This window comes from Vulpes vulpes, chromosome 15, assembly GCF_048418805.1.
Source record: "Vulpes vulpes isolate BD-2025 chromosome 15, VulVul3, whole genome shotgun sequence".
In the NCBI taxonomy this organism is placed as follows: domain Eukaryota; kingdom Metazoa; phylum Chordata; class Mammalia; order Carnivora; family Canidae; genus Vulpes; species Vulpes vulpes.
The window spans coordinates 55,649,763-55,662,572 of record NC_132794.1 but is presented as its reverse complement, the minus strand read 5'-3'; the positions used below and the strand labels follow the sequence as shown (position 1 = coordinate 55,662,572).

The 12,810-nt window shown below is 37.6% G+C and overlaps 1 protein-coding gene and 1 long non-coding RNA gene across 6 annotated transcripts in view; one reads left to right on the top strand and one right to left on the bottom strand.

Moving 5' to 3' along the window:
• ATP8B4 (ATPase phospholipid transporting 8B4 (putative)) overlaps window positions 1-12,585 on the top strand; it is a 232,952-nt gene extending 220,367 nt beyond the window's left edge. For all 5 annotated transcript variants that reach the window (XM_072738501.1, XM_072738502.1, XM_025998689.2 and 2 more), the window contains 3 exons: window positions 5,902-6,040; window positions 8,165-8,295; window positions 10,332-12,585. In XM_072738501.1, the coding sequence (XP_072594602.1) occupies window positions 5,902-6,040; window positions 8,165-8,295; window positions 10,332-10,613 (552 nt within the window). In that variant the 3' untranslated portion in view covers window positions 10,614-12,585. The remainder of the gene's footprint in view (window positions 1-5,901; window positions 6,041-8,164; window positions 8,296-10,331) is intronic.
• LOC140595627 (uncharacterized) overlaps window positions 7,765-12,810 on the bottom strand; it is a 109,079-nt gene continuing 104,033 nt past the window's right edge. The window contains exon 4 of the long non-coding RNA XR_011997380.1: window positions 7,765-9,537. This is a non-coding gene — a long non-coding RNA (uncharacterized lncRNA). The remainder of the gene's footprint in view (window positions 9,538-12,810) is intronic.

Genomic DNA, 12,810 nt, shown 5'->3' with positions numbered 1-12,810 from the left:
TCACTAAATCCAGCCCTATTCACTTAAGGAGAGAATTATTCTCCATTCTTAGCAGAATTTCAAAGAATTGGTGGTCATATGTTAAAACTGTAACTGTATAATTTAAAGTTGAAATAGCAAACTGGGGCCCACAATTTGACCAAGATCACACAGTGACTGCATTGCAGGTTTAGGACTAGGATCCAGTAGTCTTATTTCCCGACTCCACGATTTTTATTTAAGGAACTTGTGAGTGTTCTATGAAAAATGTGGGGCATTTCCTACAACACTGTTATTGGGCTACAGGGTAGTTAGGCACACTTGAGAAGCAGTAATGCATACACAGAGCTGTACTTGTAAAGATGAGGTGCTGGGTCTCACTACTTGGTGGGTGTGCCCTCTGCCATGTACAAGCTGACATCCTCTAGATCTTATCCACATACTCCTGTCCCATAGATTTCTACTTTACCTGATTTTCCCCTGCCTTCACCCATACCCCCTACCATTAATTGTCAGTGCTGGAGGGTGCTGAAACAGCAAGGAGACTGCGGACATTTTTGGCAAGAGAACAAGGTAGGAGAGATTCCAGGCTGGAGATGGAGGTCTGGAAGCAGAGTAGGTGTGAGTGAGAATAAACAGCAGTTTCCAAGTTCTGGCATGCTTTGTTTACTGCTGTACTCCAACTTAAACTGCAGTATTAGACACAAATAAGTTTTTATTGAATGGATGTAAAAGCAGAAATAGATAAAGGGAGATTAAAGTTGAGCAAAGGAAGTGAGAAGAATTTGATTGAGGTACCCGACTATCCCTCCTGTCTTAGTTACATGCCCATCTTACCCCTTACCAAAGCAGGCCTGCCCTTGGTGGGAGCCTTCAGAAATCTGTGTCATCATCACCACTATGAATGATATCATGCATTGTATTTAATCCTCTCAGTGCCATTATGTAGTAGGTATTATTGTCCCCTTTTACCGATGAAGCTCAGATGTTAAGTGACTTGCCTGAGGTCACAAAGTAAGTCCCAGATCCGGGATTGGAACCCAGACCTGACTCCAGCATTCTCTGAGGCAAAGTCTTTCATTCTACAGGAAGACTGATTAAAATGCAATTTTTCAGGATATATGAGAACAAAGATTTGACTGGACATAAAGGAAATATCAGATACTTCCTTGTCTGTCTAGAGGAAGGAGGGGTGGAAAGAGAAAAAAGAGGAAAGAAAGAAAAAAGAAAAGAGAGAAGAAAGAGGGAAAGAGGGAAAGAAAAGCAGGCCATCTTAAAGCTAGAAGCACTGGAGTTTGGAGAAAAGAGAATCTCTAGAGGAATTAAGAGGAGAGGTTAGTTACTGAAGGCAAACTTGGCCCACTTGCCTCTGTCAGGGTTTCTGATTTTCAGAGTAACAATAGCTCCTGTTAATTGAACATTTAGTATGCAAATGAATTATTTCTCAGATAATCCCATTCTCCTGCTTAATCTTCTTCACAGTCCTCTGAAACATAAATATTATTACTATAGATAAGAAAATAGTTGTTACAGTTCGAATCACACAAAGGTGGCAGGCCAGGATTTGTACACAGATCTGATCGCAGGTTCCCAACTCCAAGTCCACGTGGACCTCCCTTCTTTACAGGCAGCAGAGGGAAGCTACAGGGAATTAATTCAATGGTCCATCTCTGTTCTTCCATGAGGGGACACCTAGGACACCAGTGTCACCCTTGAATAAAGTGGGAGAGAGATTGCTTATAGATGATAAACACACAGGTCCTTTTTCAATGTGAAAACTTAAACTTGAGGAATATAGATTCCTAATTAGTGTCATTTTAGTCTTCCACTTATTTTTATTTCTCTGAAGCCCTGAAAATGTCTACCATAGAATTCTCAGACCTGAGCACATAAATGTTCATAACCATGAAAACTGCAGTTTTGGCTTCAATCAGAGACTGCTGTCTTTAATATATAGAATAATAAGTTTCAGGAGTTTTGCGAATAAGCTCACTTTGACAGCAGCATTAATATCCTTTCCTCGCTGTCTAAGCTTAACTTGTCATTGGGGTAACAACCTCCATGAAATTTCCATGGTCTATAATTACAGTTATAAATCTTATGTGTCCTGCCGATGCTATAGCCTGAAATTTAGCAGTCTCAACTTTTTAAAACACTGGGTTTTGGGGTTTTCTTTTTTTTTTGGTTATTTGAGTTATATAATGCTCCTTTTAACATTTCAAATACTATAGAAATGTTTAATATGAAATGAACCACCTTCTTTTACTTCCCATATTCCCCTGGTTAACTATTATGATAACCATAGCTTAACTCCTTCCATATTTTTTCTTTGCTTTGGGACACACACATATGTTCAAGAAAAAGGGAGCACAGCTAGCATATTATTCTGTAATATGTTTTCTTACTTAACAAGATACTCCAAACAGCTTTCCAAACCAACACATTCAGATCTATCTTACTCTTTTTAAAGAACTTCACAGAATTTCATAATATGGATATAGAATATAGTAATTTATTCATAAGCCTTCTATTGATAGACATTCAGGATGTTTCTTTTGTTGTTGCTGTTATTGAAACAATTCTACAATGCACATACTAGTACATAAATTTTATGTAATGACAGATAAATACCTGGAAATGAAATTTCTGGAGTCAGAACTAACTTTTACTGATATGATGGATAAAGAATGGTATTTTGGTTTTTTTTTTCATTCCTGGGTCAGAGAATACGTACATTTTATGTTTCATTAATATTAACATATTACTTTCCAAAAAGGATCATAGTTACAGACAAAAGGTTTATTAAAAGCTATTCAGTAGCTCCAGGATTTTCAGGAGAGCAAATGAACCAGGGAGAGCCACAGCCAAGCATAGCACCTCTGGGAGCAACACCCAGCCACATGGCTGCATTGTTGTAATGAAACAGCTTGCCTCTGAACACACTGGGGACAGGATGCCAGGTCAGCCACAGATTTCTGAAGAACCACCATGTTTGTCAAATACTGAGAGAAATGTATTTAAAATTTTCCCTTGTGATTACAATTCTTGTCAAGTTCTTATACTTCAAGGAGATTTTACCTTACATAATTTGAGACTATATTATTTGCCATATAATGGTTCTTGATTATTTGTGGGGTTTTTTGTAGCTTTTATCTTTTTTTATGATGTTACTTAAATTTCATTTTTTTATACTATTTTTATTTCTGTTGCTTTTTTTAGCCTGCATATAACTGATATATAATCTAGGCCTATCCCTTCATTTTCATTACTTTCTTATCTCATTCTATTGGTTTTTCTCCTTTGATAAGGAGTTAAACTACTCATTTTGTAATTTACGTATTTTATCTTGCTCCTTTCATGTTATTTTATGATTATCTTAAAGTTTTTATTCCATCTTTTTCCTTTTCATACTTAGATGCATTATGATTTTTAAATATCTTATTTGTCATAAATAATTTACAAGTTTTACTATTGTATTCCCATTTTACTAGTGATTTCTCCCATTTTCATCATCATTTAAATTTCTATTTCCATATTGATATATTAAAATTAAGTAGTAACTATATCCTTCATCAAATGTTTCACTATCTTGATCATCCCTTCCCCTGTCCATTTCCAAATTAAAGTTTTAGAAATGTATCTATCTACTTATTTCTCCCTCCTGGCTCCTATTCCCCTCTTATATGTTAATAATCTAGAATTTTAGTTTCAGGATATTATTAAATGCCCCCTTAACATATTTTTTGACTGTTTCAGATTTTTTTTCTAAGTTAATACTGTAGCTTATCCTCACATTACTCATTTGGAGCCGACTATAAATTTACAAGAATCGTTGCTCCCACCATTTTTATGCTTTTTGTCTTCCATTCTTTTGAAGCCTTTGCTCTATTGAATTTTTATATGCAGCAATTTCCTTGAATAATTTCTTCAGAAAAGGTACATAGACATTATACTTTTAGGCTCAAAGCTTTCTTTTTTCCTCTTACATTTAAATGATACATTGGGTAGGTCTGAGATTCTTGAGTCAGAGACTTTTGCTTTAGGAACTTTGTAAATGTTGTTCCATTATACACAGTTTCAATGTAGCAGTTTGATATTAGCTTGATTCTCTTCCCTTGGTAAGTAATATATTTTCTATCTGGAAATCTATCTTCTTTGTCTTGAGGCTTCACAAATATCACCAGAATGTAATTTCTTTCTTTAATTTTCCTAGGATTTAGAGTGCCCTCTTAATCTGAAAATCTTGCTATTTGTTTACTATGTAGAGCAGTTTTCTTCTATCCTTTCTTTAATTGTTACTTCCTTCTACTCTCTAAGATGCCTTTATTTGTATGTTGGGCTCATGGATCTGTCATCTATGGATTTTCCATTCATGTCTCATATCTTTTTGCACATGGTTTCCATTTATTCAAGTTTTTGCTCTCAGTTGTGAGATATTATTTCCATTTGTTTTTTCCAGAATATTAATTCAGTTCCCATCAGTGACTATTCTTACTTGGTTTTTCTATTGAATTTTTAAAATCCGAAATAATGCTTATTTCTTCCAGAATTTTTTTTTTCTGTGATCTAATTGCATCCCCTTAAGAGTTCTCATTACATTTTTTTGGTTATATGCTTGTCTGTCTTTTCCATTAGTGCTGCCTCAATAGGAGCCACCTGTTCTTTTTTTATTTTACTTTTTTTCAGTTGAATCTTCTTTAATTGGTTGTGATTTTCTATTCCTACCCACAGATTTTTCTATTCCTACCCACATCAGGCTACTGGTGTCTCTTTATGGGGATGAATTGACAGGTGGGGGAAGGTGTAGTTGAAGATTTTGGCCTAATGTCTTGGCAGCCAAATGAACTGGAAAACCAGTATCTCTGCTGAGGATGGATGGGCAGGGCTTTCATTCTCAGGCCTCTTGAGAGAAAGAGCTGTCTTTTTATAACCTCTGCAGTTTATATCAAAGGCTACCAATATCTTTAATGGGGCAAGACTTTTTTTTTTTTAAAGTAAACTTTAAGTGGGAAGAGGAAGCATATCTCCATATGCAGAAAAGGATCTATTTACTATGTTAGTAGGACCCCCTCAGGAAGTGAGAAATTTGTGGTTTTGAAGCAGGCTCTGCTAGAAATGCAAAACTTCACATGGACCACTTGGGGCCTGGGAGATGCAAATAATGTTGCCAGAACCTACTTGTTTTTCTCTGAAAGCTCAGGATTCATATTTGTTAATGGCTTCCTTGATTCCCTGATAGGAGGCCATTTTTAGCTGTTGCCACAATGAGTTACTGGAAGAGAAAAGAGCTGTGAACATGTTCCCAGGTTACCATGAATCCTCACTTCTGAATTTTATCCCAAAAGAGGATTAAGGATTTATTTATTATTAATTAAATAATTTAAGAAAAAGGATCATCAAAATGAGTGAGAATATTGATGTAAAACAGATTATATCCATGTAAAATAGTCATGTGAAAATTTATGTATAGACTATAAAATGTTGCATTGCTCACTACTGAAGATTTTTTCACAACAGAAATGCTTTAAGAGCAATTTGGAAAGTAACTTTGAAATTAGAAATCCTTGTTTTCTTATTCCTCACTTAAAAGAAGGTTAACAACAACAACAACAAAAAAAACCCCACAAAAATAAACAAAAAAAAAGAAGGTTAACATTTTATCTCCTGATTGTGATTCAATGTTGGCAGATATATTGCATACAGATATAAGTTCTGAAGTCCGTTGTCTACCAGACAGTAGTGCACCTGACTTCGGGTCAGTTCCCAGTGCTGTGCAGAAAGTAGGAGTGCCTGTGGTTGGTTAGTAGCTAGATAGGTGCAACCATCTCCTCACAAACAGTTCTAGGGAAACATCACTCAGTAAAATGATACTCTTTTCATCCTCAAAGACCTCCCCTTTACAGTCCAACTTTACATTTACAGATAGCCTTGGATACCAGTTACTGGACTGTCATTAACCATGTCTTCATTTGGGGCAGCGTTGCCACTTATTTCTCCGTTTTATTTACAATGCACAGTAATGGCATCTTTGGCATCTTCCCAAACCAGTTTCCATTTGTTGGTAAGTTGAGTCCTACTATCTATGAAGGCCTGCCTAGTGTCACGCTGTCATTTATTTGTCTTTGTAATTTATTTTCTGTCGGGTGGGACTAGGGATGACTAATAATCTTTTCTCTAGGAATGGATTGAATCAGGCATCTGAAGATTTTCAGGTCTGAAAAGAATTCAAAAGATTGGTCTCTACTATTCCTGCCAGATGTAGAAGAATTATTGTGATAGCTTCTTATAGGTTCCTAACAGCCCCAATGCAATAGATTGTCCCTTTGCAAACAAGAGGCATAGTACATATACCCTACTTGAAGGCCTGTAAAAAGTTCAGGAGTAATGGAAGAGAACTAAATCTCAGGCTCTCCCTTTTATCCCACATTATCACCATGATCACTGCCAAAGTTCACCTGTAGAACTTACCTGCACTTAGATAGGAAAGAAATGATGTGTAATTTAGAGCAGTCTAAAAATTGCTGGATATTAGTCTACAAGTGGCACAAAGAGTAGCCTCTATAGTTAGACAGCCAGGACTCAGGTGTCAGCTCTGCCATTTAAATGCTGCATGTACATGGAAATATTTAAATTGCACCACTCTTACTTAATATGTAACATTAATACTTTGCCAAAAGACTGCAACCACATAGAAACATGATGGTTATGAATAAGAATAAGCATATTATGAAAGAAAGACACAACTATTTTTAGGGAGTTTTTTTTCTTTTTTCTTTTTCTTTTCTTCCCTTTTTTTTCTTTTGGTTGCCAAATCTGAAAGTTCAGTGCGTTGACGAGAAGACTTCTAGTCCTAAGAGAGCATTTTAGCACACATAATGAGACTGGAATGCCTCAATTGGAGAAAGTAGTTTGTGTGGGGACCACTCTTTCCAACTAAGCACATGCCATTCCAGGAATTAATTACTGAGCTCCAATGAGACTTCTCAAAAGTTAGATCAACATTGGGGTTTAAGAAAAAAAAATTCCTTAGTAGCCAGCAGCAAGCAGGAGTTTGGTTTTAAAATGAAGCTTATTTTCTCAGCCATGCCTGGGGGTACTGAGCTTCAAGGAGCTCAAAGAGACTTTTAACTTACTGAGTCAAATTTGTTTCTGCCCAGGCAACTGTAATCTACCATTCTTGGTGGGCAGAGTTTATCCTCCAAGCCAGAAAATGCAGACATACCAATCAGTAGTCAAGCCTTCATACCCAAAACACATTCAAATGGTATTAACACTTTAATTTTGGGAGAGGGGACCTAGATAATTGGAGGTACTATGGCAAATCTCTAGAAAACCGACAGGGACAGAAGTTTATTTTGGTGATATAAATAGGGTTGACATGTTCCTGTAGAATTTGCCTGTCTGCTTAACTGACCGTTATTGCTTTGTTTAAACAAACATCCCAGTATATGAGGTGCGAGTATCAAGTAAGTAAACTGGCTTCAGACTTTGGAATGAGTTTCACCACAGTATTGCACTAGCCTGTTGGATGGCTGCATCAACAGTCTGCCAGTGAGAGGAATGCTCTTTTCACAAACCCAAGAGCATCTCTGATCTCCTTGGAACCTTGAGTTCTTCAAAACTCAGTGAATGTCAGAGAGATCAGCAAGTCCCTTTGAGGCAGGTTTTCTGAGGCTGCTGCCTGAATTGTCAAGGTTGGCCTGTATTAGATAAAGCTCTCCTTTTATGGCATAGCCAGTCACCAAGACCATTGAGATTGTACCTGCACCACAGACATATATTGTGTAGTTTTGATATGGCAATTTTATTCAAGAACCTATAAGAGCGAATGTGCCTTTTAAAAATAATGGCTGCTTTGTAGTCGAGGGATCTTGAGGCTCAGTGAGAGAATTCTGTTTTATGAGTGAAGCTGGACTGAGTCTAGATCAGAGAACACTGGGCTCTGATTGGCTATCTCCAAGTGATGGGGCCATGAAGCAGTTCCCAAGGGTGATAATACCACACTTGCCTTCTCATTGCCTCTGAACATACTATATACCAGGGAAGATGCTTAGTGGTGTTCTCCTTAGGTAGCCCAAACTTCACCATTTCAAAAAAAAGACCTTATGAGAATAGACAAGGAGCCTATTCATTCAATAATTCAGCATATTTTTGTATAATTATGTATATTTTTCATTAATAATAGGAAATGCACGGCATTCTTTGACCCAGAAGTGCATCTGGCTTGTTATTCTGTTAACAACAGTGGCTTCAGTTATGCCTGTGGTGGTATTCCGATTTTTAAAGGTGGATTTATTCCCGACCCTGAGTGACCAGGTATGTGGCAGTGCTGATAAATACTTGAAGGGTTAGTTTTTGGCTCTTGGAATCATGTTCTTCTGTGCCTGATTTGGAAGCACAGGAAAGGGCTAACAAACTTCCCACTGGAAACATCCATAGACATACAATATCCCATACCATAGATGGAATTGCTCACAACTGAACATACTAGTTTTGTGAATGTTAATGAAGATAAATGTCTAGACTACATGGGGGTACGGAGTCATGAATTACAAGTTAGGTTGGGCATTTCTAAAAGTTGACTTTTGGGGCACCTGGGTGACTCAGTCAGCTAAGCATCTGCCTTTGGCTCAGGTCATGACCCCTCGAGTCCTGGGATAGAGCCCACATCCAGCTCCCTGCTTCTCCCTCTCCCTCTGTCCCTCCCCCTGCTTATATGTGCTCTCTCTCTCTCTGTGTCAAATAAATAAATACATCTTTTTAAAAAATAAAAGTTGACTTTAAAAAAAGAAGCTTACTGGTGGCATTTTGGACAACTGTTGTAAGGCAAAGGCAAACTATAAGGAAAGTTATCGACATGGGGGCAAGTAAAGAGTAGAGTAAAAGAGGGACAAGGTATGAGGTGAAGGGACTCTAAATTTTTGTAGAAGTGTAGTAGCCAATTCAGAAACATAGGGAGATGCCACCTTCTGAACAGATTAAGAAAGGGAAAAGCACCATGATGACTGGATTGAAAAACTATGAAGTTGAAAGGAAACCGGAACAGATTGTAGAAATTCTTAAAGAGCACATATTTCATGAGAAGAGTAGTAGAAACAAGACAATCTCAAGTTAGGTCTGGACCCAGACAGAGAGAAAAGGAGAGGGACACCTGTGTGGCTCAGTGGTTGAGCTTCTGCCTTCGGCTCAGGGTGTGATTCCAGGTCCGGGGATTGAGTCCCACATCCGGCTCCCTGTGAGGAGCCTGCTTCTCCCTCTGCCTATGTCTCTGCCTCTCTCTCTCTCTGTGTATCTCATGAATAAATAAAATCTTTTAAAAAAAAGAAGAGAAAAAGGAGAAAGAAAGGGGAGACACTCATTTGTAGTCACATCATGAGAAGGGGCAGACACTGGTGGGATGGTGACCAGACCAATGATACTGAGACGAACTGAGGCAGAATGTCCCTTACCAGGATATCCTCCACATTCTGAGTCCAAAACATGCAAAGATTCCTTCTGATATGATTCACAGATTCCCCTGTTAGGTCTGTCCTTTTCCTTTGGCTCCATGAGCTCATTCTGAAATAAACCCAGAAAATGATGGATGAGCTGAAGGAAGGAAGATGATACTCATTTCTTCCAGTGTGTAGTCAGATCATGATTTTCTGTTTTTAATGGCTTTCTCCTGACCTCAAAGTCAGACTCCATGAGATCAGCCGAATCAGAGAACAGGGTGGCTTGCACCAAACCTTGGGTCTTTCTCTCCTCATTTCATAAGGGAAATGAAAGAAATGTTGGAAACTCACCCAAATGATGTTGAGTTCTTTAAAGGGCTGTATAAAAAAATCCAAAAGAAATCAAAACCCTGAAAATCTTATGATATACTGACCTACCACAGGAGCTGGGAATTTCTGACTCTAAGTTTCTAAATTTTCTCTTAGTCCAGTTACTACGGAGTATTGGATCTTGAGATTCTCTAAGAGGGAAACTGGGGGGATTGGGGGGATTAGGATTATAGATGGTTATACTGACTGTGTTTGGATGGTGCATGTTAGAAAATCGTTCTGTACCTATTCTTTTAAGATGGATGTAGAAGATGAACACAATAATGAAATTTGTCTTAACACTTCTTGCTCATTGAATAGTCTGTTGGTAGTAATAAAAACTGACCGGTGCCCATTGTAATCTTTTGGTTGGAAAATTCCTTGGGTTTTTTTTTTTTTTTTGGTGAAACACCTCCTTTTACAATGAAGGTAAGTATTTTGTTATTGTTGATCTTTCTATTGAAAAAGCTTTCTCTTAATAAAGTGGCCCAGGGCCTGGAATCTGTCATTTGGATACATAATCTCACTCTGACTCTCCTTCCTCTCCAGATCCGTCAGAGGCAAAAATCTCAAAAGAAGGCAAGACCCTTACGTAGCCAAAGACCTCAGACTCGCAGGTCAAGCTCAAGAAGGTCTGGATATGCTTTTGCTCACCAAGAAGGCTATGGAGAGCTTATCACATCTGGAAGAAATATGCGAGCTAAAAATCCACCCCCAGCATCAGGGTTGGAAAAGACACTGTATAATAGTACTAGCTGGATTGAAAATTTATGTAAGAAAACCACAGACACAGTGAGCAGCTTTAGCCAGGATAAAACAGTGAAACTGTGAGTCAAGATGAATTTGAACCACAAAGTTACTTTTCACTTCAGCCGAAGCTGAAATTCAGCTGGCTCAAGCATTTGTGATCAGGGGCGGGGGTGGGGGGGCAGATTGCCTCACTTAATTTAAATCTGTGGCAGACAGCTGCCAGTGCCCCCCAAATAGGAGTGCACTCTATGGGGAAACCAGGCCAGATGGTCACTGTCTAAATTGTGATTTGTTGGATAAAGGCCACACAATACAAGCAGAGGTTTTTTATGAACCTACATACCAACTGACCTAAACTTTAGAATCTTATTTATGGAGAAAAACTTGTAAATTGGCATATACGTTGAATGGATCTTCAAGTGGATAAAAGGGTGCATTCCGAAGGTAAACATCCCAGCTGTGAAAAGCATGCTTGTTGGCAGATCAACACATATATGTGAGATCAACCTTTCCCAAGATATATTTTTAAGATGTACAATGTATACCATGGTGCTTTCTGACTAAGAGCACCTTGTGGCTCTCTAGTCTTAATATCTACTACCTGTGTGTTCAGCCAGGACAACACATCACCTTTATGACCTGAAGAATAGAAAAACATGTTGGTGTTCCTCACCATTTTTTTTTTTTTTTTTTTTACTGGTCTAAAGACAAAGTAGATCAGAGCATCTTTACAGTGGGATAAACTGGGAATTTGGTCAAATGTATTCACAAAGCTCTCAGGGACATGTTCATGAAATGTCCAAGACAGCCTCTCTAAGTATTCTAAACACCTTCCAATGACCTGTATAACAGCTTCAGTAGTAACTTACCCTGCATCATACAGAACCATTAATGAAACCAGCAGAGCACTGGAATTACACACTGTAATGATAACATTCCGAGTAGTGTATGGGCAAATACTTTTAGTATTTCCAATTTTAAAAAGTTCAGATTTGAAACCTAACAAATTAATAAACCCTTCAGTTACTATTTAAATACTCAGGCTTAGGTCATTCATAGTTAGTTGCTTTTGATATTTAGCTGTCATGCTTATAATTCAAATATAAACATATGTAAAGTTCATTTTCTGGAAATGTTCCAAAGCAGATTTTCAGTCCACGTGTGAGACACCAGTGTAGTTCCTGTAAAAAGAATTCAGGCAGATTTGTATTCAGACTCCAGCTCTAATGACTTCTTATCTCTATCACCTTGGGCAGATTATGTGCCTCCTATGAGACTCTCTTCCTCTATAAATGAGGATATACTACCTACCTCATGTGGTTGTTTGAGGATTATCAAAGCACAGATTCATAAATCATTGAAAACATAATTCTCATATGAATGGAGCGCCTCTTAACTCATCATCAGGATAACAGCAATTTGAAGAGATTGTGAAGAATTGGAATTTAATCAGTAGCAAAGGCCTTGACGAAATGAGATTGCAAAGTAAGATATTAAAACTGGTTAGCATCCTACAGAGAAATAAAACTATCACCCTGGAGGTAAATTTTTCTATCAGAAAATACAAATAAGACATCATTATGCTTTATCAATTTTCTACAAGTCAACATGCAACTTTACAAGGTCCTTAATCTGGTCTCTGTTGAATTATTATTCAAAGGTATCTTTCCCAAGTTCAGATGTCTCTTGGGTGGGTTGGATGGGTAATAGACTAGCATGATATTAGATGATACAATCTTTGTTTTCTTTTTGTTGTTGTTGGTTTTGTGTGTGTGTGGGTTTTTTCTTTTTAATGGGGGAGAGTGTGATCATACTTTCCTATTCGGAGATAATTTTTCCTGAATGGGATCAAATAAGATATATGTATAAAACCCTAACACAGTGTTTTAATCATAGTAAATACTCATAGATACTCCCTTTCCCCACATGCCTGCATGGACTTACCCAGATACTAGTTTTCAGTGTCAAACTTATCTTTAGTTTCACTGTGTTTGCTTGCCTTTTGTAACATTTTTGAAAGATTTGAAAACCTTCAGTAAATGTTTTGGCACTATTGCTGTTTGATGTTGTATGTCTTCTTTATTGGAAACTCACAGGGGAGATTATTTTAGTTGCAGTATAATTAACATTCAGTGTCATATTAGTTTCAGCTGTACAATATAGTGATTCAACAATTCTATACATTACTCAGTGCTCATCATGAGGAGTGTACTCTTATTCCCATCACCTATTTCACCCATCCCCTCACCCACCTCCCCTCTGGTAACCATCATTTTGT